The sequence below is a fragment of the Vombatus ursinus genome, unplaced genomic scaffold (assembly GCF_900497805.2).
Source record: "Vombatus ursinus unplaced genomic scaffold, bare-nosed wombat genome assembly UNPS02015016.1, whole genome shotgun sequence".
Classification (NCBI taxonomy): Eukaryota; Metazoa; Chordata; class Mammalia; order Diprotodontia; family Vombatidae; genus Vombatus; species Vombatus ursinus.
In genome coordinates, this window is record NW_020954794.1 from 998,178 (window position 1) to 1,012,843 (window position 14,666).

Genomic DNA, 14,666 nt, shown 5'->3' on the forward strand with positions numbered 1-14,666 from the left:
ACTCCAGACCCAGTGCTCTATCCACTTCACTACCTAGCTGCCCTCAGCTAGCTGGAGAAGGATTGGACACTTACTAGTACAAAGAACTGCCAGGTAAGGAAACTTCTTTACTAATGCAGGTTGGCACCTTCTTTGCATCTTATAGTTTTAGCAGGGGGTGAAAGCACTCAGAAGGTCCCATAGCCAGTAGGGGTCAGAGAAAGGCCCTGAGCCCCTCTATTTCTTGCCCTCAGGCTGACTGTCAGTTACCAAACATTTTAACCCAAATTTGTTGACAGACAGCCCAGCAGAAACTCCTTCCCCTAGACGGTTTCTTTTGGGGGAGTTGGGGTGTCCTCCTGAAACTACCTCTTTCTCTGGGGAATGATTTCACAGCACCAACTTCTTGCTTCAATAGAGTTCCAAAGTCTGCAGTATGAGAGTCAAAATGGAACAGGGTGCTGAGGACCTGGAAACAGGCCTGTGCTCCTGAGGCCAGTGGCAAGAGCTTGGGAGTGAAGGTGAGGAAGGTGATGGACATTTGGAGAGGAGAGGCATCCCACAAAGAGGTGCTGCCTCCATTTCACAGTCCTTCCGACTGGCTCTGCCCTCCTTGAAAGTGGGCTCTAACCAATGTGCCCATCTGTCCTGCTTCTCCTGAGGCTGTCATATAGCCCTTCTACAGATGAGAAAACTAAAGCTCTGTGTGGAAAGAAATGGGGCATATGCATGTACTCCAAGTCAAGACTGGCTCTGATCCCTATCATTTATAGATTTAGAGCCAGAAGGGACCTCAAAGGTAATCTCATTCTCCCCCACCACCCCCCTCATTAGGAAACTGAGGCCCAGAGAGATTATGTGATTTGCCCAAGGTTAAACAAGTTCTCAGGTACAGTTAAGAGATGACTTGATCCATAAATCATTCATTTAAAAACCAGAGAGCAGAACTGGGATTTGAATTCAGGACCTTTGACTCCAAAACCAACATTCTTGGCATTGCAGCAGCCTGTCTCCATCCTTCTCCTTCATAGGGATGCTCTTCTGAAGATTCTCCCCTCGGTCCTGGTCTCTGTCTCTGTTCTCTGTCTTTCTGTCTCTGTTTTTTCTCTGTCTTTCTCCCTGCTTCTCTCTCTGTTTTTTTCTCTTTTTGTCTCTCTTTGTCTCCTCCCTCTCTGTCTCAGTCTCTGTCCTCTCTGTCTCTCTCCCTCTCTCTCTGTTTCTCTCTCTCTCTCTCTCTCTCTCTCTCTCTCTCTCTCTCTCTGGGTTTCTGTCTCTTTGCCTCAGTTTTCTCTCTGTCTGTCTCCCTGTCTTTGTCTCTCTGTGTCTCTGAGTCTCAGTCTCTTCCTGTGTCTGTCTCCCTATCTCTCTGTTTCTCTGCCTCTCTCTGACTTGGTCTCTATCTCTTTCTGTTTCTCTCTGTTTTCTCTGTCTCCTGTCGTTGTCCCTCTCTGTCTCTGTCTCCCTGTCTCTGTCTCTGAGTCTTTGTCTCTTTCTGTCTTGGTCTCTCTCTATCTCTTTCTGTTTCTCTATCTCTGTTTTCTCTCTGTCTCTTCTTTCTGTCTGTCTCTCTCTCTTTCCCTGCCTCTCTGTGTCTGTCTCTTGGTACATGGTCTCATGCACCAGCTCCCCGCTTGGGAGGGATTGCCTTGAAGAGCAGCGAGCCCAGTTTAGGGCATCGAGGGCGATGTAAGAGAAGGGAGAGCGAGGATCCTCCAGGGCACAGACCGACATTTCCCCGTCGCCCGGTGAGCTCAGCCTCGCTCAGCCTCGTTCCGCTGGACTCAGGGGCTCGGGTCGCTCAAGAGGCAGCCTGAGCGCAGGGCGGAACGATGGCTCCCTCCAGTGGACAAAGGCGGCAGCAACAGCCGGACTGGTAACGATCCTTCCCCGGGCTGGAGAAGAGGGCTCCCTCCTCACCCAGCTTGCGGGGCTCTGGGTCTTAGACGTCTAGTCCACACCCACTGCCCTACCCATTCTACAGATGAGGTAACTGTGGCTGGGGAGGTGAAGCAACTTGCCTCAAGTCCTGCACAAAGTGTCACGGAGACAATTCAAACCCAGTTCCTCTGAATTCAGACTCCTTTCTGTGACAGCCCACCGTCCTGCCCCTGACGTACTCTGGCTTATCTCATCCCAAGAGTGATGACCGATGTAGGAATGTCACACTCTAGGGGAGTCTGCCCTATAGGGGAGACATTTTCCACTCTCGGAGTGAGGCGTGGCTTGTGCTCCCGCCCCCCACCCCCCAATCACACATCCAGGGAGTATCTGCTATGGAGTGGGAGCAAATAAGCTTTGAAGGTCCCATCTGCCCGCGGGAGGAGCAATCCCTTCCGGATTCAAAGGATCCATTTTCCTGGCTAATGACTGGGCCATGGCGAGTTCGAGTTCTGGGTGGGAATCCCTTAGGGCTCAGTCAATGCTCCCTCACATGTATGCACCTAAAGACACACGTGGGTATAGAGCTCAGGGCATCACCCCACTGCGGGAAAGCAGCAACCTTCAGCTCCCAAGGGGGGCCATGGGCCATCACTTCCGAGGTGTAGACCACCAAAGCACACGGCAGGATTCATCACTCGTTAACTTCTATTTACTGAGCACCCATTGGGTGCACGACATTGCTCCTTCCTGGAGCCAGGAGGAGTTCAAAAGACACAATGAAGATACAGCCCCTGCCGTTTGGAAGCCTGTGCTCTCAAGGGTGTTGAGAACAGGAACAACACAGAGGCAGTGAGGCCCAAGTACGGCTGTGGGGAGAGCCAGGGAATGCGGGTTGGAGGGTGAGTCTTCCCTGCTGGCTGGTTCACTTGGCTGAGCAGAGACAATGAGAGCCTCTCCCTTCCCTCTCTCTGCCGTGGCCTTGGCCTCCCACATGTGCTGACACAGTCATTGCACCTCTCCAGGAAAGACCAGAATAAACCAGAGCAGCGCGGGTTCTGGGGAGCCAGAGGCATTTCTGGGGGATTCCCCTGGGGACCTTTTGGAGACACCAGGAGCCAGAATCCATCCCCCAGAACCAAGGAAAGGGGGCTCTGCCAGGCCAGGGCTGCTGCTCCTTCTGCTGGAGACAGAGGGAGAAGACACTTTTCCCTGGGTTTCCAGAGGGCTGTATATCTCAGGGTGGTCCTGGTAGGCAATCGGGCTCAGGGCAATCAAGATCATGGCTAGGAGGTAAAGATGAGAAGATACTATGTATGCTCTGAGCTCATAAGAATTTCCAGAGCTTGCCATCTTTCATCTAAGCCATCATCCCCATTGCACAGCTGCTCAGAGAGTGATTCTGCTGCCTGGGGGAAACTGGGCTGGAATCCTAGGCAGTTGGGGTACCCAGGCCCTGGCATGCTGTAAGAAGGGGTTCTGCTCTCTGCTGCCCCTTAGAGGAGTCATCACCCCTGTGCACACCTCCCCACCTACTCTTCGGGACTGGGGCTGGGGGAGGGGGAGGGGGAGGAAGAGTCCAGCATTGAGACCCTCTATCCTGCTCCTTGAGAAACAAAGGCCACTTGTTCCGGAGTGCCAGGTCTCTATCCTCAGCCCTGGAGTTTCTCTCTTGAGAGCGGAAGGTTCCTCTACCCCCTTCCTGCCACACTCTGACACTTGGCTCTGCTTAGCTGATCACTGAATGGGTGTTCAAGCCAGAGGCCTCTTCCAGCTGGCAGAGCCAGGGAAGGGGGGAGGGTCAATAAGGAGGGGGAGGGTCAATAAGGAGGAGGAGGGGCTGGGACTTTTGGGGAAAGTGTTGCTCTGCCAGGCTCAGTCCTGGGACACCTGCTGATGCCAGGCTCCCACAAAGCTGGGTGGGGTGGGGAGAGCAGGGGGAGAGAGGAGGCCCACACCTTTTGTCAGGCTGACCCAGAGAGCTCTGTAAGCTAGCACACACATACAAGGGCTCAGGGGTTCCTAGCTTCCTCCAGGATCGAGGACTGCCTAGAGCTTGTCCCACCCCCAACCCCTCAGGGGCTTTTCTAAGCAGACAGCCTGGTCTCTCCAGATCTGAACCTTCAACACCCTTTTCTCTGGACCTCTATGGTTCTGGTGCTCTGTATGAGAGACAGCACTCTAGGGGGCCAATAGCACTCCAGAACTGGAAGTGATTATAGAGGGTATCTAGTCCAGTGGGTTTTAGAAATAAGGGGTGATAATACGTTGTCCCATATCAGGTCAGGGGAGAAGCCCAGGTCTATCTCTTCTCTGTCTCCCCCTGCCCTCCAACAAGCAAGCATGACTTCTCTGGCAGGTGGGGGAAGTGGGGCTCATCTCTACACTTTTACCTCTTCTCCCTCTGGGAGGCTGGGGGTGAGGGATGTGATTGGAGGTTGAAGGCTGGGGAAATTTGGTGACTTCAGTGAAGCTGGTTGGAGGACAGAGTTGGAAGGAGGGGGAAGGAAGGGGAAGGAAAAAAAAACAGATGAAAAAGGGGAAGGGAGGAATTGGGGGCTACCTCCATCCATCCTTGAAAGAATGAGCCACCTGCAAGGGGTGGAGTCCAGCAGGGGTCAGGACCTGCTCAGCCCTGAGGCGCAGACTGGACTGAGGGAGGCATTTATCCCCATTGTGAGGCATCCATTCCTGGGTTCGGCCCTGGCAGGGGCCTTGTCTGGCTCCCAGCTTCACAACTGGTTTCGGTTTCTCTTGGGTATGATCTTACGATAGGTCCTTCTCTCAGAAATGTTCCGCTTCACCTTGGCTGTGGTGGGGGCCTCTTCCTGGTGCAGGGAGGGACTAGAATGGGACTTCTTGAGGTTAGGCTCTGGTTCCCAGGTGCCCTCGGCCTCCTGCGCCAGCCGGCTCTCCCATAGGTCCAAGTCATCGGAGGGGCAGCGCTGGCGGGCCACCAGCAGCAGGATGTAGGTCTCGTAACGAGTTTTCTGTAACACACAGGCCCCCTCAGCCCCTAGTCTCAGTATAAGGGAGGGAGGGAAGGAGAACTAGCCTGGAGTAGGGCATAAGGTTGGGGACCCTGCAGAAGGGTTGGTGTATGTGTGGCTGGGGTGATTGGGGCAGCCTTGTGATCTTTTCAAGTTGAGAGGTATGGGGGAGACATCAAATGTGTGTGTGTGTGTATGTAGATGGATGAGAGAGAGAGAGAGGGAGAGAGAGGGAGAGAGAGAGAGAGAGAGAGAGAGAGAGAGAGAGAGAGAGAGAGAGGATAGCTAGCTAGCTGATAGATAGAAAGATAGATGGATCACACACTTATGGACACATATGTAGTGAAGGCACCTAGGAACAAGATAAGTTGCTCTGAGCTCAGCCCCCAAAGTGGAGGGGCAAGAATGGGCTGGATTACTAGAAGAAATCCTTTCCCTGACACCAATGCCACACTTTGCTGGCAGAATCATACTCGCATTCTATAGTTAGAGATGTCTGGCATTGATCTTTTCCACCAACCCCTAGCCCCTCAGCCATCCGAACCCCTCTCCTTTGGCATTACCCACAGGAAATGTCCTGCCTGTCTCTGTTCATGGCTTTGTAATATAGATTTATACTTCAGGGTAGGACCTAGTCAGGGTGGGCCCTCCAACCAGTGAAGAATGCAGTTCCTATGGGACTTAATATATGATCTTGAAGAGTTGCTGGGGAAACTCCCCCCCCCCAAAAAAAAACAACCAAGTCACCCTAAGGCCAACCTGCTGGTGAGACTCATGAGCTTAGCTGAGATGATCCTAGGTTGACAAGTCCTTCTTTCTGTTGGGCTCCACTATTACTTGTGCTCAACTGGCAGAGATTTTAAGACTCAATAACGACTTTAAAATTTATAGAAAGTTTAAAAATCACAGGAGGAAAAAAAAAAACGAACAAAACCACAGAGATAAAACCAGGGTTGTAGATCTGGGCCTTTGTCTCAGGGTGCTGACTTTGAAAAAACAAAACAAAACACAGAGATGTAATCAGGGTCACGGACTGAGGCCTTTGCCTCAGGGTGCTGACTTTTAGGGTACTTTGACAGCACTTGCTCTCCATTAGCTAAGGAGAAAGATGATTCCCTAATTCCTGAGACTAATGAGTCAAAACAGGAAGTTACCAGATGGCAGCTTCCCTTGCCTAGAGGCATCACCCAGGCAAGCTCCTTCTTGGCCCAGGATGTGCTGGGGTCTGTCTCTCTTTCAAGGGACATTGTCTCAGTGCCTCCGCATCCCGACCCCACAACTGAACTCATCTTAAAAAGTTGATTTGAGGGTTTGCCCATTTCATGTGACTTTCCCTCAGGCACCTCATTGTTTCTTTGAAACATTTGCTCCAGATGTAAGCTGTGTCAGTAATAGGCCTGTAAGCAATGCTTCAAGAAATAAGGTGGACATTCAGAGGTAAATCATAAATTTGTACAAAAAAAAAAGTTGGTGGTCTTTCCAGATCTATTGGCTATGCTAGTTGAGACACATCAGTATGCATATTATCTAAACTTGTGCAGCTCATAAAAAATCATGTTAGGTATATTCAGAGATGCAAAGACCTGTAGGGACAATTTATGGCTGAAAAGAATTTTTTTCCTTAATTTTATGGAGGGAAACAAAATAAGCCCAAAGAAAAATGTTTTGAGTTAAAAAAAAATAAACTCGTAGCACTCTATGCCCTGACTTGGGCCTGGGGAGACTTTGGCCAGAGAAGTGATTCTCAGACTCAAGAAGATAAAGGTATGCAGGGTCAGGGACCTGCCTGAACTAGAGCTTCTGAGTGCCTATCAATGTCACCTATCCCCAAGGGCACCTTGCTGATGCTCAAGTGGAATTGAGCCTATACAGGGGAAGAAAGCACAGGAATGCCGTTAGTGGGAGAAGCATGGTTATGTGGAGGCGGGGATGGGGGGAAATGGCCAAATGCCATGGAGAAGGCCTCACCTCATACTCCAGGTACTCCTTCCGGAGCCTGTACTCCTCCAAGTCTCGGCTCCGGCCTCTCCGCTCAGGCAAGCTTTTCTGCAGATCTATTAGGTCATCAGAGGCAGCATCCAAACAGTTCTCATGGGATCGGTGTTGCTCCTCCTGTGTTTAAAAGGGGGCCAGTCTGAGGCTAATGCCTGGCCTTGGGACCAGCCAAAGAGCCACCCTAAATGGGCTATGTGGATCCCCCCATCACCTCCCTGGGGGCCCCTGCCCTCTACACTCCTCTCTTGGGCTTTGTCCTTACTCCTCCCTTCTGCCCAGGGGTCAGCATACCAGGGAGCTCCGGGCTGGGCCAGTGGGGAGGATGGGTCGGACAAATTTCCGTTGAGAGCCCACGGCAGCAGGAAAGGGTGGTGCAGAGTGGGTGGCAGCGGCCAAGTTGATCCGGGCAATCCAAGAAGTCATCTCTTTGGCAGTTCTAGAGTTAGCATCGTGAAAGCCATTGGGTGGGGGTGGGAACAAAGAAAACAGTGAATCCTCTATTAATTTGCCCTGTTTTTCACCTTAAACTATTTCTCTTCCCCCCTTCCCCATGCCACATGTACCCACTTCTCTCTATTTTTAGGGGGAGATTATCCCTTTCCTCCTCCGGCAGAAAGCACACACCCTTAGGGATTCATGGTGAGGTGTGGCCCAAACCAATAGTGGACTGAGCCCAGGTCCCAGCCAACAGCAGTCAGGGCTGAAGTCCCAGGAGAGAATGAGAAGGAGGCCGTATGGGGGAGGAGGAGCCCCAGAAGTGTAACGAGGGTCACTGTCTGGTCCTGTGCCCCTTCATCTTATCCTCCTGTAAGTACTCACGGGGCATGGAAGAGGTAGAGGCGCCAATCAGCTGTGCGCAGTTGAAAGACATGAGGTTTTTTGGTGTAATGGACAGCTGGGACAGCCAGTGCGTGGTGTACCCCCACAGCTTCCTCCGGCATGGGCCCTTCTGTGGGCCAGTCTTCTGGACAGGACTCTTCTCCCTGCCCCAGGGGGATGATACTTAGAGATGGGAAAAAATTTCCTGGGTCTGCAGAGGGAATGTGGGCCATGATCCTCCCTCCAATGGGATTCTAGGCTGCCCACTATGGAGATGGCACCCTTACCTTCAGGAAGTAGAGCACCATCCCTCGAAGTAGGGTGTGGAACATCTTCCAGCCACGCTTCCCCCAGGGAGCTGTCCAGAGAAGAGGAAAGAAGGTGGTGGGCACACTCCTAACTAAGGTTAGGTCACCGAGGCTTTGCCCCAGGGAAAAAGCTTCCCCTTGGTGTAGTCCTTTAATTGGGGGGGTTGGGGTGGGGGGACCTTTATGTGCCCATCAAGTTGGCCTTGGGATAAGCAGTACTTTTCCAGATAGACTGCTCTGGGAGAAGAGGCACTTGAGGGGCCTCTGACACAGTTTTTGGGAGGAAAAGGGGCATTTCTAGGGACAGGAGCTAAGTTACTCCAGGGTGGGGATAGTTCTCCCAACTCTCAGGCAGCCCTGGGCCAAATGTTAGATTGGGCAGAGGTTCCCAGGCCAGTATCCCCCACCTGTACCCGCAGTCACTGAGTTTGCCCCAGGCATCAGAGTGGAGAAGTTAGGGGCACAGTGGATAGAACACTAGGTTTGGAGTCAGGAAGATCTGAGTTCAAATTTATCCTCAACCATTTCCTTGCTGTGTGACCCTGGGTGGGTCGCTTAACCTCTGTTTAATTTCAGTTTCCTTAACTGTAAAATGGGGGTAATAACATCACTTGCTCATTGTGAAGATCAAATTAGATAATATTTGTAAAGTGCTTAGCATCATGCCTACCACACAGTAGGTGTTATGCCAATGCTTATTCCTTTCTCTTCCTCCTTAGTGATTCCTTGCCTTCTCCCTTCCCAATAGCCCTGGCCACTGAGAAGTAGCTGGCCCTGGCCCAGTTTTTCCATGGGAGGCAGTGTGACCTACCACTCATGGAAATGCAACTTCATACCCTGGGGAAAGGACAGAATAAAAATAGCCCAGTTCAAATGCCTTCTCCTCTGTGTAGCTTTTTCTGATCTCTCCAACCAGAAGAGATTTCTTCTCCTCGTTGGGGCAGTTGACAGACCACTAGGCCTGGTTCAGGAAGAGCAGAGTTTGAATCCTGCCTATCTGTGTGACCTTGGGCAATCCACTTATACTTTTTCAGCCTTTATTTCCTCATCTGTAAAATGGGGATAATAACAGCACCTACCACACATTACTGTTGTGAGGTTCAAATGAGATTCTATATACAGTGCCATATAAATGTGAGCTGTGATGATGAGTTCTTATTGGCCCTTTGTATGTATCACGTCTTTTCTTGGTCTATTTTGTATTAGGATTATTTACATATGTCTTTTTTCTCCATCAAAATTTTAAGCTTTTTGAACTGATGCTGAGTAAAGTGAGCAGAACCAGGAGAATACTGTACACAGTAACAGAAGCACTGTGCGATGACCAACTTTGACAGACTTAGCCCCTCTCAGCAATGCAAGGATCTAAGACAATTCCAAAAGACTCATGATGGAAAATGCTATCCACATCCAGAGAAAGAACTATAGAGTCTGAATGCAGATTGAAGCATACTGTTTGCTCCTTTTTTTGGGGGGGGGTTTGTGGCTTTTCCCTTTTGTTCTGTTCCTTCTTTCACAACATGAGCAATGTGTAAATATGTTTAATATGATTGTACATGTATAGCCTATATCAGATTGCTTGCTCTCTGGGGGAAGCGGGAGAGAAGGAAAGGAGGAAGAAAAGTTTGGAACTCAAAGTTTTACAAAAATGAATGTTGAAAAGTATCTTCACATGTAATTGGGAAAAAAATACTATTAAGAAAAAAAGAAAGAAAAAAATTTAAGCTCTTCAAGGATGGGTCTTATTCACTTTTGTGTATCCCCCACAGTCCCTTGCATGTGGTGGATGCTCAAGTCCTGTTTGCTGACCTAGACAGTAGGCACGGTCAGTTTATGTACCTCTCTCTCTCTCTCTCTCTCTCTCTCACACACACACACACACACACACACACACACACACACACACACACCCAGAGTGTCCAAAGCCTCAAACACTCACTCTTTTTTCCATCGACATCAGCGTGCATCTTTCGAGCCAGCAGCCCTTGCTTGTAGGTGGGTACGGTAGGATCTTGCGTAATCTGAATGAAGGTGTTGCGTCTCTTCTGGCTGCCTGAAATGGATGGCCTGTGCTTCATGGGTTTCATGGCTACCTCCTCCTCTTCGTCCCTGTGAGATGAGGAGACAGAGGGTATAAGGGCTGACTGGGATGATGGAAAGAATCCTTCAGAGGTACAGCCACAGGAGAGGCAATAGCTCTGAGGGCATAGGGGATAAAACACTGGACTCAGAGCCACATAGACCCTAGTTCAATTCCTGCCTTGGACACTAGCAGTGTAACCCTGGGCGAGTCATAAACTCTATCTGCCTCAATTTTCTCTTCTGTAAAATGAAGAAGATAATAGCATTTACCTCACAGGATTGTTGTGAGGACCAAATGATATAACCTATGTAAAGTGCTCTATAAATTGTTTTTTAAAAGTTTATTTTATTCTGAACTTAAGAAATAAAACAAGTATTTCCATAATGTAGTAGAATAGAAAAAAAGATGATTGCACATGAAACTGCAAATCTATTATGTACAACTTGCTATTCCTTTTAAAAATATAATAAAGTTATCATGTAAATTTCTTTTCTCCTGTTTTTCTTCCCCTGTTCCCCCCGGCCTAGAGATGTTCTATAAATTCTGGAAATCATTATTATATTATTAGGGATGGAGACTCAGAGGGGACAGTAGCAAGGTGGTCTCCCTGAACCCCTGAACATGGGATGGCCATCCCTTTCCCCCCAGAAATCCAGGACAGATTTTATGCTCTCCTGGCACCACCCCCAGTCTCCTAGGTTTCTATGCTCCAAGAGACAGGGACTGCCCATGAGCATGGAATGCTCTCTCTGTTCTTAAAACTAGTCTTCTCACCTCCCACCCCGTTTCGAGCTGTCCCATATATTCTCTGCCTATAGAACAGAACTGACCTGGGCCCCCTTCTCCTCCATCCCTTGTTTAGACACAGTGGTTGGGGCTTCCCCTATTCCCACTGGCAGCATGGATCAGGTCCTTGGGCTACTTAAGTGGTCCCTGATTCCTGGGTCCTAGGAGAACCACCCGGTCCCACAGCCTACCCCGGAGAAGTCCTACCAACATGGGAAGGGGTAGGGGCAACATGGGAGGAGGTGGGGGTTCAGGGATGCAGTAGGGAGGCGAAGAAGGGCTATCACTCACACTGCCCACTCCAGCTTCTCACTGCGGATAGACCAGTAGAGTGTCTGGAAACAGAAAACAACAGCAGATGAAGAAACAGACCATGGTCACCCTTAAAAGTTGATGAAACTGAGGTTTAAGGAGGTTAAGTAATTTATCCTAGGTCATGAACATCAGAAAGTAACTGTTCTTTGAAGCCTAGATCATGTGGCAAACACCCCCCCCCCCCACTCTACACCTGCCACCCCATGCCCCACCACCAATTCTTCTTTGTCTGGGGAACCTAAGGCCTCGAGGCCACATATGGTGGGGCTGCACTTGAGGACCGAGAGGGCCATATGTGGCCTCGAGGCCACAGGTTCCCCATCCCTGGCTCTAGGCTCTTGGGAGAGAGGGCAGCCTCCAATATCTTTTTCCTAAAGGGATAGTGGATCATTAACAGCCCATTCTGGGCATCTTCCATCCTCACCATTAGCATCCCAAAAGCCAAAACAAGCCAATGGGGAAATGAACTAGGAATCCTAAATACATCACGTCTTTCTTATAGGACGTGGCATCCCTCAGAGGGCTCCGCAGGTGATGGGCACGTGGCAAGCGTGTCCTAAACACCAGATGGAGGAGGCTCTGTCACCTGATAGCAAATTATTTCCCCTCTTCGGTCCTCAGTTTGGCTGAAATGGAAAAAATGCTGGGCTTGCAGTCAAAGGTTATCTGTGTGACCTTGGGAAAGTTATTGAGTGTCTCTGGGTTTCATTTCTGTAGTCCCTGAAATGAGGGGCCGGATGAGATGATCTCCACAGTCCCCTATCACTTGGGACAATGGGCATTAGAACATCAAGGAACTGGGTGTCCTGAGCTCCAAGAAGAAGCCCCCCAGCCCCCCCCTTGTTTGTCTCTATACCTTTAGCTGCTCTTTGGGGAAGTTCCCACCATCCCTCAAGCCATTCAGGTTGGTTATGAACTCCTGGCAGCTCATGCTCCTGCCAATGTTCTGCGGCCACATATGTCCATGGAGAAAAGCAGGTGTAAGTCACTGTCTAACAGCATCCCCTCCCCCTCTCCCCCATGCTCTCCTACAGCTTATCCCTGCCCCGGTGCTGGAAACATCCTCAATCTCTTTACCTCGCTTCTGGCCAGCTGGCACCTCAATGCTTTCCCTAACAGCTCCAACCTCCTAATCCCCACCCCCTTATTCCACCTCCTTGCCTTAGGTTCCATAGCACTCCTGAGCTCTCTCCCTACCCATCCTATACTATGCAAATGCCCTCCACTCATTAAGCCACCCTCTGATCCACCACTCCCGCCAATCACCAGCCCTTCTCTCCCTGATTGGTTACTTTCATGGCGCCAGGACTATGGGTAGGGTACTAAGGTACCCTCTTAGATTGAGCAGGCTGGTATTCCAGGAGCCAACCACACTGGCCTCGAACCCCAGGAAGAACTAAGAGGTGGAGCTTCTCCCGTTTTTTCTCCCGTCTCTGCTTCTCTCCCTTTCTCTCTTCTTCCTCCCTGATGCTCCCACCTCCTTCAGTCCCTACTTACCTGTCCATGCAAATCTGTGTTAAGGAGCATTAGTGCACAAGTCAAGGTGTGGACAGCATCTATGGAATAGAGAAACCAGGATGTCTGGGGTCTTTATATGGGCTAGGTTGACTCTCCTGGCCCTAACTACTATTAATACTGGCTGATTCAGTAGCATCAGACTCAGTGATTCACTAGAGCCGACTTTCTCCTTTTCCCTTTGCCTCCCACAATGTAAGCTGCCCTCAAGTGGCTCATCATGGCAAGGAAACCATAAGAGGATAGATTTAGAGCTGAAAGGGCCCTTAGAAGACATCAAGTCCAACACCCTCTCCCCATTTTACAGATGATGAAAATGAGTCCAAGATCACTTAAGCAATAATTGGGAGTCGAACCCAGGCTTTCTGACTCCAAATCCACCATATATTCCCCACTGGACCACACTGCCTCCTTAAGCATTGGAGTATGAGCCTTGCAAGAGACCGTCCATCTTTCATCCAAGCACCAGCCCAGTGAGATATGATGAACCTCATGGCCAGAGTGTAGGTGACTGACTCATTTCCACCCCTGAAACCATCCACTAATATCTGGAGGGAAGGGTGGCTGTGATGAGGGGATGCCCAGACAATAAAATCATCGCCCTTAGGTGTATTTGGGGGGCACTGCACCCCCTCCTCCAGTTCACTCCCAAAGCAGCAGTGACATAATCTCCCTGCCTTCTCTTGGATCCTTTTGTCCAGCCAGGACCCCTCCCCTCTGGCCTGCCCTGTCTCCCTCCATGATCATCCTTTTCTCACCTGCTGATGGGAAGGCCCCAGGGTTGCAATGGTGGAAACGCTTGGAGAACTGATAGAGGATTCTCTCTCGCTCCTGAGTCTCCCCACTCAACACCAGAGCCTGGAGGAAGCCCCTGGCATGGGGTAGAGGTGGCAGGATAAAAGTTAGGGAGGGGAAATCATTGGAAAAACAGGCAGTCTCCCACACCCAGAATGGATTCTACCCCCCGACTCCACTCCATTTGTCTACTGAAATCCTCCGTAGAATCATAGGTCCAGATCTGTAAGGGACCCAGGAGGTCACCTAGCTCAACTCTCTTATTTATTCATTGAGGAAACTGAGGCCAGGGGAAGTTAAGTGACTTGTCCAAAGTGTCTTATTCTAGGGAATATTGATCTAGACCTGGGAGGGACGTTAGGACCCTGAGGAGGTCCAACCCTTTCATTTTCAGGTGAGAAAACTGAGACCGAAAGAAGTCAAGGGGCTTGACCTTTGAGTCACAGTGGAAGTAAATATTAGAAATGGTGTTTGAACCCAGGATTTAATACAAGCTAGCTGGTATTACGGGGGCAACTAGGTGGCACAGTGAATACAGAGACAGGTTTGAAGTCAGGAAAACATGAGTTCAAATCTGGCCTCAAGGGGCAGCTAGGTGGCACAGCAGATAGAGCACCAGCCCTGGATTCAGGAGGACCTGAGTTCAAATCTGCCCTCAGACACATAACACTTACTAGCTGAGTGACCCTGGGCAAGTCACTTGACCCTGTTTGCCTCAGTTTCCTCATCTGTAAAATGAACTGGAGAAGGAAATGGCAAACCACTCCAGTATCTTTGCCAAGAAAACCCCAAATGTGGTCACAAAGAATCAGACATGACTGAAATGATGAACAGTAAGCTGGTATTATGGTTACTTGTCCTCATTTTTGCCCATTAATAGCCTATAAGCAACCTACCGAAGGGCTTGGTCCAAGCTCTTGTCTTTAAATTGGAAGAAGGACAGGTACTTCTCAGCCACATCCCTGCTGAAGTCATTGCTACAAACCAAGAAGGGCATGGGAAGAGTGAGGAGCCTGAATCTTGGAGCTAGGAGCCAGGCAGAGAAGATGGAGGAACAGGAGGTCTGGTTGGCCAACCTGGCTGCCCAGAAGGCCCAGCAGGAGGGACAGAAAGGGGGTCCTACCAGAGCCAGGAATCAGTAGGCTACCTGTCCAGTGAGGCAGGCATAGTCTAGGCAAGGTAACATACCCTGCTCCATTCTGC

General features: G+C 50.1%; 1 protein-coding gene across 2 annotated transcripts in view; it reads right to left on the reverse strand.

Moving 5' to 3' along the window:
• Positions 1-2,547: 2,547 nt before the first annotated feature.
• The window catches only part of PSD4 (pleckstrin and Sec7 domain containing 4), a 64,635-nt gene continuing 52,516 nt past the window's right edge, over positions 2,548-14,666 (reverse strand). For both annotated transcript variants that reach the window (XM_027845730.1, XM_027845729.1), the window contains 11 exons: positions 14,360-14,440; positions 13,427-13,539; positions 12,651-12,709; positions 12,010-12,099; positions 11,130-11,173; positions 9,909-10,078; positions 7,949-8,019; positions 7,662-7,825; positions 7,134-7,278; positions 6,816-6,959; positions 2,548-4,847 (listed from right to left, as the gene is read on the reverse strand). In XM_027845730.1, the coding sequence (XP_027701531.1) occupies positions 4,590-4,847; positions 6,816-6,959; positions 7,134-7,278; positions 7,662-7,825; positions 7,949-8,019; positions 9,909-10,078; positions 11,130-11,173; positions 12,010-12,099; positions 12,651-12,709; positions 13,427-13,539; positions 14,360-14,440 (1,339 nt within the window). In that variant the 3' untranslated portion in view covers positions 2,548-4,589. The remainder of the gene's footprint in view (positions 4,848-6,815; positions 6,960-7,133; positions 7,279-7,661; positions 7,826-7,948; positions 8,020-9,908; positions 10,079-11,129; positions 11,174-12,009; positions 12,100-12,650; positions 12,710-13,426; positions 13,540-14,359; positions 14,441-14,666) is intronic.